The sequence below is a fragment of the Vombatus ursinus genome, unplaced genomic scaffold (genome assembly GCF_900497805.2).
Source record: "Vombatus ursinus unplaced genomic scaffold, bare-nosed wombat genome assembly UNPS02009824.1, whole genome shotgun sequence".
Lineage (NCBI taxonomy): Eukaryota > Metazoa > Chordata > Mammalia > Diprotodontia > Vombatidae > Vombatus > Vombatus ursinus.
This window is the reverse complement of record NW_020949602.1, coordinates 10,655,977-10,677,132: the sequence shown is the minus strand read 5'-3', so window position 1 is coordinate 10,677,132 and position 21,156 is coordinate 10,655,977. Positions and strand designations below refer to the sequence as shown.

Below are 21,156 nucleotides of genomic sequence, written 5' to 3'. Positions count from 1 at the left end.
GGGAGGGAGGAAGGAAGGAAGGAAGGAAGGAAGGAAGGGAGGGAGGAGGGAAGGGAGGGAGGAGGGAAGGGAAGGAGGAAGGAAGGGAGGAGGAAGGGAAGAAGGAAGGAAGGAAGGAAAGAAGGAAGGAAGGAAGGAAGGAGGAAAGGAAGGAAGGAAGGAAGGAGGAAAGGAAGGAAGGAAGGAAGGAAGGGAGGGAGGAAGGAAGGAAGGAAGGAGGGAAGGAAGGGAGGGAGGAGGGAGGAAAGAAGGAAGGAGGAAGGGAAGAAGAAAGGAGGAAGGGAGGAAGGAAGGCAGGGAGGAAGAGATTAAGATAGGAATGCAGGAAACAAGAAAAAGAGAAAGAAAAAAGAGTCAATGTAGCATTTTTAAAGTCACAAAACTTCAAAATGAGACAGAAACGAACAGGACAACTTTGAAACAAATGTGTTGAAGTTATTATATTCTTTTAAAAATTTAATCTGCCTATAATAGAGATTTGTAGTCTCATGTATAATTCTTAGTTTTTGTTCTATATTTAAGTTTGTTAATTACAGGATAACAAAAATATTAACTTTAATTTAAAAAAAAAAAAAGGACTTTTTGCTGTTCCTCACACAGAACAAGCCATTTCCAACCACCGTGTTTTTGCAATGGCAGTCCCCATGCCAGGAGTCTTGTCCCTCCTCACTTCCATCTTTCAGGATTCCTAGTTTCCTTCAAGGCTCAACTGAACCTCTACTTCTGGGCTAAACCCTTTCCTGACCACCCCCCTCCCCAGTTGCTCATTCTTTCCTCTGAAAAATCACTGTTTATCAATTCTTGATATATTTTGTATATTCCTATATCTGTATGCTTTATTTTCCTTGGCTGAATTGTAAACGCCTTGAGGGAAGGGCTTTTCATTTTAGTCTTTGCATTCAGAGCTCCCAGCATAATGTCTGGCACACATTAAACCTTTAATGAATGCTTGTTGATTGATTAATTGATTGACTCCTTGATCTAACAGTTAGCTTTCCTGCTCATCTCAGCCCTGTGGATTTTGACACTTTGCAGATACTGATACCAACTAGCTTTTGGAAAGACACTTACTCCCCCCTCTCCCCTGGGCCTCCTATGGCGCAAGTAATGATCACCTTTTCCCTGTTTGGGGCTTTCCTAATCACTAACACAGGCAGACCCTGCCTCAGGTGGGACACGAGTGTACAAAGAAGGATGGTCATGGCTTCGAGTATCAAATGCCACAAGGGGGTCAAAGCAGAGGATTAAGGGAAGCACTGTTGGCGCTGGTGACCGAGAGGTCTCTGATGATCCTAGAGAGAATAATTTCGGGACAATAGAAAGGTCAGTGACTAGAGGCCGAAGGGCACTCGGGGTCAAACACGATGGCGGGGAGGAAGCTCTTGGCCCATTGTCATAGCTCGGATGACAACGTGACCCCTGCCCCAGCCGTATAGTGTTCAGCCCATAGTGACCACTTAATAAGTGCCTTCATTGATCCGGAAATGTTTAGCCCGGGGCCCTCTTCCAGTTATGTGAAGCACGTTAGAAGAATGCCCTCTCCTCCATTTCTAGATACCTGTTTCTCTGGTGGGAAACAGCAGGTCAGGAAATAAGATGAGAAAGGGGAGCTAACTCTCCCTACCAGATTTCAGCCCCTTAGCTTCCAGGGCTAAGAAGTTCTGAGCAAGGAATCCCAGCACCTGGACCTTCTCCAGCTCTGCTCCTCTGCCTGCCTTCTGTCGCCTTGGGGTAGCCCTGCCCTTCCCTTATTTTCCCTTCAGCGCTTTAGAATAGCCAATTGAAACTCTGGCTTTCTACAGTACAAGCATGAAACTTCTGTTATGTTCCCCCTTGAGGCCTCAGTTTCCTCATCTGTAAAATGAAAGAATGACACTTGGTGATATGCCAAGTCCCTTCTAGTCTTCAAACCTGTCATTTTCTGGGAGTACTCCACTTGACCTTAGGAAGACCTGAGTTCAAATCCTGTTTCTGAGGCTTCCTGCCAGCTCTAAATCTATGATCCTATAATTTGATGACCCAAATTTGAATCTCTTTTCTGGTACTTAGAAGGTGCATCACTTCTCCCTCTCTAAATCTTATGATTCTCTGAGGGATTGGAGCATCCAGTAGACAGGGCATCCTAAGATAGATGACTGCAAAGTTCCTCTGATCTGCTTTCAAAGGACTCTGGGGAATTTCTTTCTCTCAAGACAAAAATGGCAGTCGGGGTCGATAAAGAGGAGCCCTTGGGGGTTGCCCCTCTTGGGGGCAGATGGCACCAGAGGGCAATGCTAACAAACCCAGCAAAGCTCTGGAGCGGGAGGATTCTAACTTCACCAACCACCTTCCAGCAGCTCCAGAGCTCTCCCCCAGTGAGGCCAGGAGCTGAAGACCCTGACTAGACTCAATCATGTCTCTCAACCATCTCAGCCCAAAGCACCTTGTCTTATCTTCTGATCACTCTCTGCCCTGTCCAAGCAGCAGAAGGCAGTTCTACTGGCAGCTTCCCTCCGCAGGTCACTATGTTTTCTCACTCTTCTGACCATTTCAGAAGCGAGGTGACACAGTATATAGGGTGCTTGACTTGGAATCCAGAGAGACCTGAATTCAAATCCTGCCTCAGACACTTAGCTTACCATTAGATTGTAAGTCCCTTGAGGGCAGGGACTGTCTTTTGCCTCTTTTTGCCTGGCACGTAGTAGGCACTTAACAAATGTTTATTGATGGATTGATTGATTGAGCTGTGTGACCCTGGGCAAGTTACTTACCTTAGTCTGCCGCAGTTTCTTCACCAGTAAAATGCAGATAATGCCAGGATCTACCTCTCAGGGCCATTGTGAAGATAAAATGGAATAACATGAAAAAGTGTTTTGCAAACTTGAAAGTGTTATGTGCAAGCTGTTACAATGATAATACTCTTTGGATTCCCATGTTTTATCTTCATTTGACTTCTACTGCCTCAAATCTGGGCGGCTAGATGGTCCCATAGTGCACAGAACACTGGGCCTGGAGTCACCTTCCCGAGTTCAAATCGGGCCTCAGACGCTTACTAGCTGTGTGACCCTGGACAAGTTGCTTAACCCTGTCTGCCTGTTTCTTCACCTGTGCAATGAGGTGGAGAAAGAAATGGCTAACAGCTCCAGTATCTTTGCCAAGAAAACCCCAAATGGGGTCACAAAGAGTCGGACATAACTGAAACGACTGAACAGCAATAAGCCTTGTCACAGTCAGCGACCCATCTCTAACTCAGGTTAAAACAAAACAAAACAAAAAACCCACATCCACACATGAATCATGGAAGGCAGAAACAAACACACACGTGTTCTCATCATCCACAAACAGCTCCGGGATGTCTATTTTCTCACCCATATCCTTCAAAGCCCTGAAAACAGCCATTTGTTGAGGGGCAGGACATGCCCTGTAGCCCCCACACCTTTGGGCCCTGAAGCTGCTTCTCAGACCATTTTCCCAGAAGGATAGTTTTTCTCTCGGGTCCTCAGAACTGCCCCAAGCTGCTTTTCTCCCAACAAGGCTCTCTTTCAGAGCCTGAAAGGCTAACAGACAAAGGGGCAGTGCCTTACCTGAGCATAGGGCCCCAGCCCCAATAAAAGTGAGCTGTTTTTACAGTAAGTGTCATTTACACGTCCATGAGATGCACCTGGAAGAGTGGACGGATGATTACCTCGTGCCCTGAAAGCAGGGACGAGATCAGAGGAATAAGGGAGGACTGGGAGGAGGGCTGGTGGGTTTGTGGGAAGCGCTAATGCGTGTGCAGTCTTGGAGACGCAGCAAGACTGTCCCATCCTCCCATAGGCCGAGCAAACACTTCAAATGAGTCTCCTCTGGGGGGTAAGTTGTACCTCGTTCCCTCTGTAACAAGTACTAACTTCATCTTTAACGACTGAGTGCATGCTAAAACCACCACCACTACCAAAGATACCCCCAAAACAAGGGTTTGGGGGTGGGCGCTCTCATGGGAGATGCAATATAATGTACTAGCAGGGATGCTGACCTTGGGGTCAGACCACAGACATAATCACAAATGGTGATTAGCTACATGACCTTGGCCAGGTAGATAGACTGCTGAGTTGGGAGTCAGAAAGACCTGGATTCAAATCCTGCTTCTGATACTTACTAGCTATGTGACCCTGGACAAGTCATTTAAAAAAAAAAAAAAACTCTCTCTGCCTCAGTTTCCCCATCTGTAAAATGGGGACGATGATAAAAGCACCAATTGTGAGGATCCAGTGAGGTAACAGATGCAAAGTGCTTCGTAGAAATTAAAGTTTAATTAAATGGTAGCGAATATTAAGCCACTTTATGCCTTTAAGGACCAGTTTCACCAGATTCTAGAGTTAGAGATGGAAGGCACTTTGGAGGCCATCTAGCCCAGCCTTCTCATTTTATAGAAGAGGAAACTGGGGCCCATGGAGGCGAAGGTCACATAGGAAGTTAACATAAAAGGCAGAATCTGAAGCCAGAACCTCTGCCTCCAGAGCCCACACTCATCCTACTGCTGCCTCTGCCTGCCTCAGTTTCCTCATCTGCAAAATAGGGATAAAGGCACTCACTCTAGCTTTCCCTCACAGAACAGTTGTAAGGAAAGCCGTTTGTAAGCTCAGAGCGCCAAGAAACAGGAATGACCGACCCCTCTGGCATTCCCTCAACAGTCAAACGAGGCACTTTATCACGGTGACATGCATGCAAACATAACCAGCTTCCTTGGGGCACATTCTCAGGCAAACTTCTCTGCCTTTCCAGGTCTGAGGTGCGTGAATCTGGAATTAAGGGAGATCACTTCTCCTCCTGCTGTTGCTATTGCCACAAGCCATGCATCCCTTTGGACAGAGAGGGGTGTAGAAAACAGTCAACGTGAGGAATTCTTAAATCATTCGTGAGTATAGGGTTCCCTCTTGTGGTCCAAGATGGAAAGACAGGGAGGTGGGATGCATGTAGCCATCCATCTCCCCCAATGATGGGGGGAAGCACCAGAGGCTCCCAAAGCTGGAAGGAGCCCCCCAACATTTAACATAAAAGGAAACTGGGCCCAGAGATTGGAAGCAACTCGCCCAAGGTCACACCCAGACACGGCTCGGGCAGCCAGGATTCCAACTGAGGTCATCAGACCCCAAATTCAACGAACCTCTTTTCCACACGGCCACGAGTTCCTTCACTCACTCAACATACATTGGTCATATGCTTCTTTCTAATAAACAAATCTTGATGAAGTACCGACTATGTGCCGAGACAGAGGTGGACAGGCTGGAGGAGCTGCAAAGGCGGTCTTTAAAGTCAGGAAGCAAGGTAGGCAGTAGGAATTATTAGTGAAGAGCCTGCACTGTGTTATGCACCGGGGGTACAGGAATCCTCCTAACTCTGCCACATCCCGGCTCGATCCCCCAGGGCCCCCCAGGGAGCTCTGAGATTCCGGAGTGGCAGAGAAGGGGCTGATCTGCACTGTTCTGGGGAATTTCTTCATCCAGGAATTCTGAGAAGAAAATGATCATGGCTGGCATTTATCTAGTGCTTTAAGGTTTCCAAACCTCTTTACACTCATGAAATCCCAATCACAGTCACTATCCCTGTGTTATATAGGAGCTGGGGAAGGAGGGAAGGAAGGAAGGAAGGAAGGAAAAGCGAGAAAGAAGGAAGGAAAGGAGAGAGGCAAGGAGAGAGAGAGAGAGAGAGGAAGAGAGAGGTCTTCACCCTTCACATTCTACTTTGTGAAAACATTTCTGCCAGTATCCAGGGAGATACAAGGATATGGAGAAAATGACGCCTGCTTTCTGGGGTAAGCATGGTTACATAATTGAGAGGCAGCACACTGCAGTGGACAGGGTCTTAGTTTTGCAGTCCTGATGACCTGCCCCAACACCTGAGAGGTATGTAGCCACGGTCAAGCCCCTTTATCACTCTGAGCCTCAGTTTCTTCTCCTATAAAATGGAGCTGCCTGTAGCCCCTACCTGACAAGGTTGCTGAGGGGGCCAATCAAGGGCAGGTATATAAATACCATCTTAATTGCTAGAAGGTGCACTCTTATTACTGTAATGGGCCACTCCAACATCTCTGGGTAGTAATTCATCATACTCATGCCAACCCCCAAACATGTTTTCCCCAGAATGTTGCTCCCTGCTGGGAAAGGGAGAGAAGAGGTAAGAACTCTCCATTCCCCTCATGTGGTCAGGCTTTGCCATCCTCCAAAGACATTCCTGACAATTTAGCCTTGGACAAACTTGGGTTCTTCATCCTGCCCAGTGTGAGCTGTACAGATCAAAGTGGGCCTTCTAAATAGAGTCATCTATTTTAAAAATGAATAATAAATGATAAACTTTTAAACTTCATTGGCCCTTGCCAAGCAGGGAGTACCTGAAAGGAGGCAGTGGATCGATAAATATTGACCACTTTCCTCCCCTACATCCCTCCCACTAATTCACGGGTCGGGTGTGAAATCAGAGGCTTGGGTTTGAATCTCTGTTCTGTCAGAAACCTCAGGCAAACTCTTTAAGCCTTGGTTCTCCCTTCCAGAACTCAATGGACAATCTCAGTGTAATCTGTGTTTTCATGGGCTTCTCCCACGCCTGGAATTCTGTCCCTTCTCAAGCCTCCAGGCTTCCCTAGCTTCCTTCAGATTCCCCCTTTAGCAAAGAAGTCTTGCCCTGCCCCTCTCCACAGCGTGTCTCCTGAGATCCTCTCCCATGGATCCTAACTCAGTTCAAACACACAGGTGGCCAGGAGTTATCTGCATGCTGTCTGTCCCTCATTAGATGTAATCGAGGGTAAGGGCTGATTTTGCTTTTGTGTGCCAGACACTAACCCTTCTTATGAAAGGAGTTAATGGACTTAGGAAAAAGAATTCTAAGAATTAGGCACCCTGGGTTCTAATCCTACTTCTGCTACAAGCTTGATGCATGACCTGAAGCAAATCTCTGGGCCTCTAGTCACCTTGTTCAATTCAATTTAATTTAACAAGCATCTTTAAGTGTACCATGTACCCAGTACTGGACTATGCCTATAAAATAATAATAAAAAGAACCAATATTTATATCTGTCTTCGGGGTATGCAAATTCTTTTATTTGATACAACCCTGCGAGGTAGGTGCTATTATTATGCCCATTTTATAGATCAGGAAACTGAGGCAGACAGAAGTTAAATGACTTGCCCAGGTCACACAGCTACTAGAGGGAGGTTCTATTTGCACTCAGGCCTTCCTGACTCCAAGACCAGCGTTCTACCCACTGCACCAACTACCTTCGTCAGCCAGATCTAAAATGGTCTCCACCTTCAAAGGAGTTCAAATGTGTGACCTCTAAAACCCTCTGCCCACAGGAACCTGAGCAAGAAGCTGTTGCTGGTCCAGTCTGTGTCATGAGTTCTCCGTGTCATTCAAGGCTAAATCTGATTTCTGTCAGGGACTCCAGGGGATGAGCCTCCCATGAGCACCAACTCTAAATACTGAGGGCTAGGACCATGGGAGAAAATGCCTGAGTCCTTCCTAAAATTATGTTGAGTTCTAGAATAATTGATCATTGATTAAATTATTAAAATGATTATAAACAAAAGTGATGGAAGGTAATTGATTAGAAGGAATAAGGAGTCCAGAAAACAAAATAAGGAAGAAAACCCTTCACCCTGCCTAGCTGAGGGAGAAGAACTTTCTGGCAATTACTTAAGAATTTTGGAACTGAAAATTTTTTAATATTATTACTATTATTATTATCATCATCATTATTATTATTTTACCATTTAACAAACAGGCAGTCTTCTCATTTATACTTAGAAGGGGCTAAAAAGGTCAGGAGCTTTCAATCCAATCCCACAATTCCCCTCCTGGCTTCCCACTAAGGAGCTGCCCCTGCACGCCACCTGTTGCCTGACCGAAGCTGCCTAAAGGTCAGGCTCTGAGACCAGCCTGGCCATTTTTAACACTGAGTCTGGGCCAGTGGAATGAGCCCTGGATTTGAAGTCAGGGCACCTGGGTCTGAATCCTGTACAACGTCTGGTATACAGTAGGCACATAATAAATGTTTACTATTTTATTTTCATCTAGTCCCATTAAGATCACGTACTAGGCACTGTGCTTTGCTTACAAAGACAAAAATGCCCTCAGGACCTGCAAGCACAAGAATGCACAGTTGAGCAAATACAAATGGGGGGGGGGGGGGGGCTTCCCGGAGGAGGCCACACTTGAGCTAAGCCTTGAAGGGGACTGACATTCCAAGAGGCAGAGATGAGGAGGGAAGGCATTATGGGCACGGGCCCACGAAGGTCCCACGGGGAATGCCACGGGTGAGGGAGGAGCCGATCCTGACCCGTGTTAGTGGGGGTATCACAGGCAAGTCCCTTGAGGGCCAGCCTTGGTTTCCTTATTAGTAAAATGGGGATATTAATATCTGTACTAGCCAGCTGACAGGATTGTCGTGAAGCCTGAGTGAGATGATGTACTGTACGTGCAAGTTATTTATAAACTTCAAAATGTCATGCATATGTCGTCCATTCACGGCAATAGACAGAGTGTTAGGCCCATAGTAAGGGCTGAACAGGGCATGTCCTAAAAGTCTTAGTGCAGAGTTAAGCTATGAATGTGCTACGACAATATACATAATGGCTACAATATTGTAAATACAAAGTATCAAAAAAAAAATACCTGAACGTGCAAAAGTGGGGGACCATGGGTATGGAATACCACATATGCTGTCAGACCTGGTTGATGTGTTGGTCAGTTTGAATGAACAGCCTTTTTCTCTCTCTTTTTCACTCTTTGTAATGAGGGATGGCTCGCTGGGTAGACAAACATGGAGGCATAGCCAGGAATGAAGGAGATCATGGGATCACAGGACTACAGATTTAAAGCCTAAAGGGACTTTGGAAGTCCTCTCATTTCACAGATGAATAAACAGAGGGCTGGAGACATGAAGTGACTCAGAGAAATGACAGAGCTCTGGTCCCCTAACTCCAAGTTTGGTGGGAAAGGTGAAGGTTGTCAGATGGACCTCTCTGGTGAACTTGCTGGAGGGCACGGACGAGACTGGGCAGGATGGGCAGACCTGGGGATGAACCCCACCTGCCTCAATGGAAGGAACACCTGCTCTGATGAGCTCACAGAGCCCCGGCCTCCTGGGGCTGCCAGGTGCTCCCCTGCTTCCTTTAAAGCTGCCTTCAGAGCTCGGGGTCCCTTCTGCAGAGCTCCAGTAGATCTGCCACCAATCTGGGGCGTCCACAGGATGGCCCTATGCAACCAGGGCACTGAGTAGCAACAGAGACAAGGGACAAGGGTGAAGAGAAGAAAGCAGCCTCTATTGTCCAGTGACCAAAAATCCCCAAGACACAATCAAACCATCCTCGTTGAGGGGCAGCTCAGTGGACGTGGCTGAGAATGCTGGACTCATAGTCAGGAAGACCTGAGTTCAAATCCAAACGAAGAACAGTCCCCAACCTCAAGATGGGTCATTTTAAGACCATCTTCATTCCTCTCTCCTATGACTAGAATGCCCTTTCCCCAGCATATCTCCACCAGTTGGAACTTTACTGACCATTCTTCAAAACCCAACTCGAAGGCTACCATCTTAACACACGCCTAACACATAGTAAGTGCTTAACAAATGATGCCTTCATTCATTCATTCCATCCAGTCCTTCCTGATCCTCTCATCCATAGAGGAGCCTTCCCCTCCTTTCCATTTTGGACCTCCTCCTGGGCTTGCATATACAACACTGCAGGAGTGATTTGCACAGATTCCATGCCCCATCTCTGGATGAGCGGTGTTTGGAGTTTATCATCTAGGCCAAATCCAATGGCCTTTTTTCAGTCTTCACCCTCCTCGAGCTCTCTGCAAGTTTTGACTTTGGTGGCTGCCCCCATTTATTAGTTATTTTCTTCGCCCTTGACTTTAGAGACACCAAACTCTCCTCACTCTCCTAGCACCTTGGCCTTCTTCACTGGCTCATCTCTGTGACCTTTCTTGTGGGCATTCCCCAGATTCCATCCTTAGCCTTTTACTCTGCTCTCTCTACACTCCCTCCCTTGGAAACCTCATGCACCCCATGGCTTCAAACATCATCTTAATGAAGATAGATAGTTAGATAGATAGATAGATAGATGGATAGAGATAAACAGATGAGATAGAGATAGAGATAGACAGACAGACACACAAACATGTGCATGTATATGTATGTATATATGTATACACATACATATGTCTAGTATTAATTCCTCTGATGAAGGCCTCCGCTACATTGCCTACAGAACAACTTCACTTGGATGTTCCAGCAGCAAAACCAATGTGGCCACAATGTGGAAAGCGCACTGGCTTTGGATCAGAAGACTAGGGTTCAAATTCTGGCTTTGCCAGACTGGAATATCTGTGCCTCCTGACCCTGCCCTTTGCTTTCTCACTCCCTCCCTCGTTAATGCCTTTCACAGAATTTGTGAGTTGGAAGAGAGGAAAGGATCTCACATGTGGGACCTCCAACCCCTACACAAAAGGAATCCTACTAGGCCACAGCTGCCAAGCTTCTGCTTGAGGCCCTCCAGGGAGGGGGAAGCCACCCCTTCTCCAAGTAGCCCCTCCCCTTTGGGGTAGCTCTCATTGTTTGGATGGTTCCTAGTCTAAAATGGCCATTTTGGCAACTTCTACCCCCTGCAGCGACTTCTGCCCTTTGGAACTAAACAAACAAGTCCAAACCTCTCCTCCCTTTTATAGCCATTCACTCAAATGTTTGAACATAGCTGACATGGCTTCTGAAGTTATACCTAACTTGAATTTTATAATCCGAATAGCGTATATTTTTACTAGCTGAGTTTCTGCCTCAATGGATAGCATGGGGTACCTTGAACTTAATGTTACTTAACAAATGTTAATTGATTTCAATAATCCCCCTACCGTACATAATTATGATCCATGAAGGTAGAGGCCCATCTTACCTAAACTTTGCAAGTCCCCCAATGTGTAGCGCAGTGTGCACCCAGTAGGTACTTAATAAATATTTATTGAACAGATTTCCCCTTCTAAGATAACTTTTATATTATAGGCCAGGGGGACTTAACAAGTGAATTCAATTCAACAAACATTTATTAAGTGTCTACTATATGCCAGGCACTGATCCAGATGCTGGAGATCAAAAATGAAAATGAAATAGAACAACAGGCATACATAGATAATAAGTATATACCAAACGTATGTAGAGGAAAGAGAACGAAGAATAGGAGATCAAGAAGAGGGCTGTCTTTGTAGGAATCCTGCTCTCCGACCTGAAGTCTTCGGACTCAACAGGTACTTACTACGTTTTCAAAGAGTGGCTGGTCCCCACCAATTACATCATTATCATTATAAAAACCATAACACATTGACGTAGAACTTTAAGATTAACAAAGCACTTTTCTCACAACAACCCAACGAAGGTGGGCAGTACAATTATTCTTAATCCCATTTTACAGATGAAGAAACTGAAGCTCAAATAGTCTACTTGCTGAGATTCTCATCCAGGTCTCCTAACTTCAAATTCAACACGTCCCAGTAAGTCACACCAGTGTACATGATACAGTTTGGAGAATCCTCAGGGATTGATCCGGATGATATTTTTTAAAAGAGGAAGATCCCAAAATATGCTATTTTTGTTAGGCACTTGCCCAGGGTCACATAGGTAGTAAGTGTCTGAGGCCAGATTTGAATTCAGGTCCTCCTGACTCCAGGACTGGAGCTTTATCCACTGTGCCACCCAGCTGCCTCCCTAAAATATGTTATTTTTTAAAAGGCCACCAAGAAGGCTCCCATGCCTGCTTTCCTCATCGTATAAAGCCTTTGAGATGCACATCTTTAATAAGAAGTCAGAAAGGGAAGAGTTGGGCCTTTGTGGGCAACTTTCTCCAATGCACCACATCCTTATGGTCACTCAGCTGCCTGAGGAGTGTGGAGGATACAAGCTCCTACTGTACTCTCTGCTTATTAATTTGAAGAAAACCTTTGACTTGGTAGAGCAAAACGCACTCTCTCATATACAGAACTCCAGGACAGAAGGAACCACAGAGAAAACTTTGTTCAATAATTTGCTGAGTGGTGACAAGCAAGGTATTCAACAAGGACATAGAGATTTGCCAGAAGTGTTTGCCTGCATCCCAGAAAGGTTTCCTAAGGTAAGGGGCAAACAAAAGAAGGACTTCCTATGGAAGGTGAGGTTCTCCAACCCCTGGGAAAGTTGTCAGGTAAAATGTCAGGGAAGGAACGTTGGATTTAGAGTCAGAGCAGCTGAGGTTCAAATCTCAGTTCTGCCGTTTGCTACGCTGGTTTTAGGTTTGGTCTAGTAGACCCCGTGGTCCCCTTCCGGCTCCAGACCTATGATCCAATGACCCTGGCAAGTCAATGAACTTCCCTGCGCCTCAGTTTCCTCATTGGTAAAATGAAGAGTTTGAATTAGATGTCTCTTCTAAATCCGTGATCTTATGATAATAATATTTAGAAAACCATAAAGTCTCTCCTTAGTGAAATACCAAGTATCCCCCCCCCAAAAAAAAGACTGTACTGCCCACCCCCACTGGGGCAGGACAGGAGGGGGAGCACTTTCTGCCGTGATGACAACATACAGGCCACTGGATAGCCCACTGAGATACGTATCTTTGCAATGACCAGTAGACTTAGGGTCTGCAACTTACTGGTTACGTGATCTTAAGCAATTTGATTCATTTCAGCAATCATCTGTTAAGTGAACAAGAGTAGCCACTGAGGCAGAAAGAGAAAAGCTGGACAGTTCTTGCCTTGAAGGAGCTTCTGCTGGTCAGGTAATTTGACCTCTCTGGTACAGTGGAAAGAACACTGGTTCTGAAGGCAGAAAGTCTTTGCCACTGATTGCCTCAGTCAAGTGACTTGGGAGACTCTGAGGCGCCCCCCCCTTAATGTATCAGTCTCAGATTCTCCAATTGTACAATGAAGGCAGTGATGTTTACCCCACCTAATGTGGCTGGAAAGGAAGTGCTGGATAAATCTTGCCAGACAATATAAATGTGAGTCCTTATTGTCACTGGGTGAGGGTTCTACATAGACAATAAACTGGGATCAGCACTGAAGAAGAGAAGGAAATTAGGCCGGCTGGCATTTGAGAAGCTTTGCAGACCTTGTAATGATCTCAAATTGCTCCTACCAGTGCCCGTCAGTTTAATACCAAGACACTGCTCTTGGGTGGTTGATAGAGAGCTGGTCAATATCAGGAAGACCTGGGCTCATGCCTCCTCTGTAACATCACCTCTCAGTGCCCCAAGGACCTCTCTGAGATTACACACTGCCATCGAGGTAGCAATCTGAATTAATGAGGGGGTTTTCCTCACTGGGGTGTTTCCTACATGACAACATCACAGATTCAGACCAAAAACAAAACAAACAAAAAAAGTCCTGGTGGCATCATACGTCGGTGCATGTTGGAGCACCACATTCTCAGAAAAATTAAAATAACAACCAAAAGAGCAACAAAAAGACATATGGTGAGTGTCAACGGACCGTGATGTGATTAGTGAATAAGAAGTGATACAATAAGTGTTATCCAGGCTATGAATGACCATCTGGCAAGTCAGAACATTAACTTGTTAAAGCAAAGATCAAAATCAACCTCACATTAGAAGGATAAGAAGGAGAAGAAGATATGTGTGAAGTTTGGCCCCAGAGATGAGACAAGCAAATGCGTCTCCCTCCTTTAGTTGAAAAAGTTGGAAGCTTTAGGTGTGGAATATTTGTCAGATATAATCAATGTGATGGTTGGTTTAGCTGAACATGTAAGAAAAAATCTTTGTTACAAGGGAAAACAATTAAGGTATGGAAAAAAGAAAAGTATATTTGGAAATCAATGTGATATAAAAGCAAAAGATATGGAATGAGATTTAAGGCCAGTAAAGAGACCAGTCATAACAAGGGAACTATTTAAGTAAATTGATGCCATCCACATCCAGAGAAAGAACTGTGGAGTCTCAATGCAGATTGAAGCATACTATTGGCTCCTTTGTTGTGGTTGTTGTTTTATTGTGTTTTGTTTCTTCTTTCTTGTGGTTCCTCCCATTGGTTCTAATTCTTCTTTACAACATGACTAATGTCAAAATATGTTTAAGATGAACGTATAAGTAGAGCTTATATCAGATTGCCTGCCATCTTGGAGAGGGAAGGTAGGGGTAGAGAATGTAAAACTCAAAAGCTTATGGAAGTGAATGTTAAAAACTAAAAATTAATTAATTAATTAGTTTTTAAAATAGATACATTGATGCCCTGAAATGGAAAAATGGATAAATGAATTGACATATACTACCAGGGAGAAGAAATGGGAGGAGTGTCGTATTCTTGGGCTCCAAGATGATTGCAGAAAGCAACTGCAGCCATGAAATTGTTCCTTGGAAGGAAAGCTATGGCAAATCTGGACAGCAGACTAAAAAGCAGAGACATTACCTTGCTGACAAAGGTTCACGTAGTCAGAGCTGTGGTTTCTCTGCTAGCGATGTCTGGCTGTGACAGTTGGACTATAAGGAAAGCTGAGCACTGCAGAAGCAATGCTTTTGAATGGTGGTGCTGGAGCAGACTTTTGAGAATCCCTTGGACAGCAGGGAGATCAAATCAGTCAATACTTATAGAAATTGATTCAGGCTATCCACTGGAAAGTCAAATACTGAAGCTGAAGCTAAAATACTTTAGCCACATAATGGGAAGGCAGAACTCAATGGAAAAGACCCTGATATTGGGAAAGTTTGAAGGGAATGGCAGAGGATGAAATGGATAGATAATGTCATGGAAGCAACGAACATGACCTGGGACAGACTTTGAGAGATGGCAGAGGGTAGAAGAGCCTGGCATGCCATGGTCCATGGAGTCATGAAGAGTCTGACACGACTGAATAACAATAACAACCACAAAAATCATTATTTTCTGTGGAAGTTTACCCACTGTAAAGCAATCACCACAACCAGGAGGCCAACAATGCCCATGAACTGCCTCAGCCAGCAAACACTTGATCTCTTTGCTGAGAGGAAAGACATAAATGCAACCAAAGGCAAAACCTAAAACAACATGAACTACTTCCTAAATCTTTCTGAGGAGGATGGTGGAAGATTATGATCAGTATCACCTCTTAAAAGAACGAAAAGGGGGGGGGGGGGTGTTGCAGAAAGGCTAACACCAGAGCCAGTTAAGCCAGATCGTTCCCGAAGCATTTAAAGATAAAAGTGGAAAGAGGACACAAACAGAAGAAAAACTGAAAACACCTGTCCACGTTTCTATGAGAAGCTATGGTTCTCATCAAGAGCAGTGAAGCCGCCATGTTTGGGATCTCACATCACAGTCCCCTATGAGAAAACAGAAAAGGGGCACTGAGGAAAACTAAGATGGGAAGAACAGCCGCTGCTATTGTGGCGTGGTGTGGTGCCTACACAGAGTCTGGGCATGGGGGAGGGAGCTAAAGGATCACCGTGTCAAGGACCAAGAGCTGGAAGGTTGCTTGGAGATCATCTGGTCCAACCGCCTGATTTTACAAATGAGGAAAGGAGGTTCAGAGAGGTTGATGATGGTGACGAGGATGATACCCAACATTTCTAAAAGTTTATAAAGTGCTTTACATTCATTATCACATAGGTAAGAAGTGACAGAATAGGGGTTTGAACCCATGTCCTCTGACTCAAAATCCCGACTTCTTTCTACTCCCTGGATTGAATCTCAAGCTCTCTGAAAGTGAAGCTATTGAATAATTAAAAAACAAAAACAAAAAACCCATCACACTACTGCCAAAAGCACAGGAAATTGAGAGGACGTGGATAACTACTGTTCAGACACTACAAAACCCTTTACACAAACAACAAGGGACCCCCCACCCCATACAGCAAGGGAATCTTTAATGAAAATAAGAGAGCGGAATTGATGAGCATCCACAAGTGATAACCTAGAGGACGGATTCTTCACCAATTTCATATCCTGGACAAATCTCTCCTTCAACAGTCTGGTAAAACCTACAGAGCCTATGCTCTCAGAATCATGCTTTTAAACACATAAAATAAGACACATCAAATTACAAAGGAAACCAATCATATTGACATACAGTTACCTAAATATTTTTTTAAAATCAAGTTCATGGACCCCAGGGTAAGAACACTTGTTCTGGAACAAACCACCCAATTAGTCACACAACTAACCAAGAGGTGTCAGGAGCACATAATCCTGCTCTGGTCTTTGTTGACCATAAGAAAGCATTTTGTTCACTGGAACAAAATAAAGTCAATCAGGCATATGCCATGCATATGTTAAGACCATAGAAGACTCTTCAATCCAGTTAACCTCTAGTTATTGATATTAAGAGAAGCATGACACTGGGGGACGCTGCTCACCAAAGGTGTCAGGGAAGATATCTGGCATAGAATCCAAACGAAAGAGGAAGTCCCTATAGATGGTGAAACCCACCAGATGCTCTTCTCTTTGGATGACTTTGTACTGATTGTATCGTACTCCCCTGCCCAGAATGCTGCCATGCTTCCTGAGATTCACAAGGACTCAGTCTGACAACTACACCAGAAAAAGCCAGGTAGATGAAGAATGCCTATTGTCTAGCCTATGACACACATCTGCATGGACAACCCAGGAAGCTGAGCCATCAGTGCATGTATGGCAGACTGATTCTATCTGTGAACAATCAAGGCTCTGGGCCCACGACTGAGGATGGGCTGGACTGGACTTGGGAAACTGCCCAGTATTTTCAGTAAAGTCAAGCTTCTCCTTCAAAGAAAATTCCATCATTAAACTCCATATAACATCAACATTATGGTAATGACATATGGCTATAAATCACAGGATTCCACCAGAATCAAAACTGCAGATCTCCCAAAGGCCAATGATGACTTGCATGTGAAAAGCAAGCATCATAGGAGGAGCAAGGGAAAACAGATGGAGAGCCCCAGAGCTCCCCTAGTGAGATCGAGAAGAAGGCCCCAACATGGCAGACAGAGACCTCATAGAAAACTTATGGGAAGATCTGGAGAAGAGCTACACAGGCCAAGATGTGGATGGATTGTGATCAGCCCTACTGGAGACAGTATTGGCTCTAATGAGATCAGAGGTCCATTAAAGCATGTCCAGGAAAGAAGGCAAACCAGTCATGTCAAGAAAACAGATCAGATGTTACCCTGATATCCCCACCCACCCACCCAAGACACTGAAAGAATAAAAGGAAGGCCTCCTGTGTGCTGGTTAGAGCCTCTGTTGATGATTTATGGAAAACATATCAGTAGGCCAATAAGCATTTATTAAGCACTTACTATGTGCCAGGCACTGTGCTAAGCACTGGGAACGCAAAGTAGGCAAAATACTGTCTCTGTCCTCAAGAAGCTCACATTCCAATGGGGTGGGGGGGGGAGAGAGAGAGAGGGAGGGAAGGATGCAGGGAAGGAGGGAGGAAGGAAGGGAAAGAAACTCCATATACAAGATGTATATAAATGGAAATAGTAAAAATGGAGGGTAATCTCAGCAAGAAAGCACACACAGTAGGGAAGACTAGGAGAAGCTTCTTACAGAAGGTGAGATTTTAGCTGGGATTTAAAGGAAGCCACAGAAACCAGAAGGTAGAGATGAGGAGTGAGACCATTACAGGCATGAGGGGACAGAGAAAATTCCTGGAATCAGGAAGTTGAGTGTCTTGTGAGAGAACAGCAAAAAGGTCAGGGTCACTAGATCATAAAGGACATGGGGGGAGGGTAAAGTGTAAAGACAATGGAAAGGTAGGAAGAGACCTGGGCAGGAAGAGCTTTCAGTGCTAAACAACATTTTCTATTGGATCCTGAAGGCAATAGGAATTCTCCGGAGTTTACAGACTAGGGAGGGTCACAGTCAGACCCGTGCTTTGGGAGATTAATTTTACATCTGAATGGAGGAGGCACTAGGGTGGGTACAGTAGCTTAAAGAAACAAACCCGAAGGCTATTGCAGGTGATGACTGGGGGCCAGTTGAGTGGAAAGACGGGAACACACACCAGATGTTGTGAAGGTAAAAACAAAACCTGGCTATAGATTGTCTACATGGGCAGAGTACCCATGAAGAGTTGAGGATGCCACCGAGGTTGTGAGCCTGGGTGACTTTGAGGATAGTGGAGCCTTCAACAGTGCAGAAGGTGGTAGAAGGTGAAATGCAGAAGGTGGTAAAGTTTTGAGGGAAAGATAATGAGATCATTTGTGGACGTGATGAGGGTGAGATGTCTATCCCACCTGGAGATTCAAGCCTGGAGGTCAGGAAACGGATTAGGGTTGGATGAAGAAATGTGAGAATCATCTGCACAGGGTGATGATTGAACACATAGGTGCCGGACACTGAGTTAGCGTCTAGGGAGAAGAGGAGCCAGAACAGAGCCAGGGTTAAGTGGGTGATACCCAGAGGCAGCTCTAGGGAAAGGATATGGGGGGGGGGGGGGGTAATCAGGTAGGTGCAGAACCAGGACAGCAAATGAAGTATATCGGATAAGAAGATAAAGAGAGATTGGATTCAAAGAGAAGGTGGGGAAGGAGGACTTAACACCTGTGAAATCTCTGATCTACCAAGGCACAAATAAATAATCAAGCCATGCCAACCACAGCCAAAATTCTCTTCTAGGTTCCAAGAAAGGAAACAAAAGCCTTGTTAATCAGTTATATAACCTCTGAGACGGCTTGACTAAGGGGAAGGAGAGCTGGGCTTAGAATCAGGAAGACCCAAGCTCAAATTCTGCCTCAGATACTAGTTAGCCGAGTACCCTGGAAAAGCTCCCTGCTTCCGAGGCAACATTGAGTTACAAGTTAACAAGACTTAGTTACTAAAGCAGAGCTATTCAGTATCCTCATAGCTCAGTGGGTCCATGTGGAGTAATGGAGAGGGAGTCATTTTTCATTTTTTAAAGTCTATGATTTTAATTTTTTTCAATTAACAAAGATTATTTTAAAATCAATCTGTCCCTCCCACTCCCCATTCCCAGAGAGCCACTTTTCAAGTCAGTACATCTTGGGGTCAAATCCTGGCTCAGACACCTTAAGTCACAGTAATGTCTCCTCTCCCTGCCCTGGACAACTCTCTGTAAGACTCTAAGCTGCATATCTGGTGTAGATCTGCAAGTGGCAAGCTCTGGGTCCTTTAAAACAACAACAACAAAAGTAAACAGTTATCTGAAGTTACAGGTGCCCAGTGGTTGATAACAGCCCAGAGAATGGATCTGAGCCTGACCAGATAGAGGCAGAAATCAGAGGTATTACAGCAACTTCTCAGTGGCCTAAGAACTCAACGACACTCTACCTGCTCACTGAGATTCAGTTTACCTCTCCATAAAATAGAGGTAATCATAGGATTATAGAATGAGAATAAGAAACGTTGGGCCTCATCTAACAGAACTCCTTTATTTTCCGAAAGGAGAAGGCTCAGAGAGAAGGGACATTCAGGTTGTATTCTAACCCACAGAATTATCTATGTGTGGGCAGGTGTGTGCGCGTGTGTGTGGGTTTATAAGGTGTTGTCCAATGTGAGCTATCTTTAGGGAGTGGGTGATAAGGTTGGTCTTTATGAAGTGAGGCCAAATTTAGATTATGGAGGCTTCCAAGAAAACCAAAGCAAATCCCAAGCCCATTGGTTCGGTTTGAGTGCAGCCTGAGTTCTAGGTGTAAAAAAGTTCCCGAAAAGTTGCTCAAATGCCCAGGTTAAGCTGCTCTTTGAAGAACCCCGCTAGGACGAATCCCTGGGCACCGTGCTATCTGTGAGGCCTCCAATTCTTGGGGTCCTGGCCTTACTCCAAGCTTAGGGCACCCAGACCCCAGCTCATCCTAACCCGGTTGCTTCTTCGGCCTTGGCAGCAGGTAGCAAGGCCTCCGCGATTCGGCTTAGGATAGCTTCCAATTGGGTGGGCCGAGTCGGGATGGGGGGAAAGAGAGAAGGTGCCTGGCTCGACCCAGCCTCCCATCCTCCTTGCGTAAGAGTGCCTAGGGGTGCCCTAATAAAATGGGGGAGGGATCCAGACACATGGCTGGGGGTGGAGGTGCAATCGGGGAAGCTTCCGTCTCCCGGGTGCTAGACACGACCTAGTGAGGCTGGGAGAGGAAAGAGCTCACAACCCCGCGAATAGCGCGATCCTGGAGGGGAACGGGGAGAGGAGGCTCGCGCCCCAATCTCTCCCAGGGTCCCAGGCCTCACCCCAGCTCGAGGCCGGAATGCGCAGCCCGGTAACAGTATCTCCGGGAAAGGTTACTTTAAATGTCAAAGGCCTGGGGGCGGGGGATGGGGAAGAGAGGAGGAGGAAAGGAAGAGGAGGAAAGGAAGAGGAGGAAGGGGCCGCCCAAGGGGAAGGCTAGAGCCGGCCCCAAGCTCCGCCCCTCCCCGGCTCCGCCGTCCCCTCCCCCCCGCCCCGCTCCAGCCCCCCCCCCCCCCCCCCCGGGGGGGGGGGCGGGGGGGGGGGGGGGGGGGAAGGGCGCGGGGGGGGGGGGAGGGGGGCGGGGGGGGGGGGGCCCACGCAAGTCCTCGGCGATCGAGGCCAGCGAGGCCGGGGCCCCCCCACGCGCGGACCCCCTCCCACGCGCCGGCCCTCCTCACCCCGTTGGCCGCGGCGATGCGCACGATGAGCTGGATGACCTCCGGCATGTAGAAGCGGCCGTCGCCCCCCACCACCAGCGTGGCGTCGGGCCGCTGCGCCGGCTCCACGGTGGCCAGGATGCTCTGGATGAAGTTCTCAGCATAGTGCGCGCTCTCCTGGAACACTCGGACCCGCTTGCGCAGCCCGCTCGTGCCCGGCTTCTGGTCCGGGTACGCCTTGGTGTGCACTTTGACGATCTTCACCATGGTGCGGTGCGGTGCTGCCCGCCGCTGCCCTGGCCTGGCTGCCTTCCTGCTGCCGATGCCCGCTGCCGATGCCCGCCGCTGCCCTGGCCTGGCTGCCTTCCTGCTGCCGCCGGCCCCAGCAGCTGCTCTGGAGCACGGATGGTGTGTCACACTCACACACGCCCGAGACACAGCTCTCCTTAAAGAGACAGCGGCCTGGGACCTCCCCCTCTCTCGAACCACCCACCCACCAGCTAGTGCCAGGAGGGACAGAGAAAGGTGGCTCCCCACCCCCAGCCCTCGTGGGTGGGGCCGTACTGTCCGGCCTTCCCTCCTCCCACCAACCTACACTTCAGAAGCCAAGCCCCAACACACCCTCCAGGCCAGAGAAGGGCCCGGGACTCA

The 21,156-nt window shown here is 46.6% G+C and overlaps 1 protein-coding gene across 1 annotated transcript in view; it reads right to left on the bottom strand.

Annotated features, from left to right (window-relative positions):
• The window catches only part of PGM1 (phosphoglucomutase 1), a 76,776-nt gene extending 55,961 nt beyond the window's left edge, over positions 1-20,815 (bottom strand). Inside the window, exon 1 of the mRNA XM_027852733.1 lies at positions 20,527-20,815. Coding sequence (XP_027708534.1) covers positions 20,527-20,772 — 246 coding nt within the window. The 5' untranslated portion in view covers positions 20,773-20,815. The remainder of the gene's footprint in view (positions 1-20,526) is intronic.
• Between the last annotated feature and the right edge of the window lie 341 nt (positions 20,816-21,156).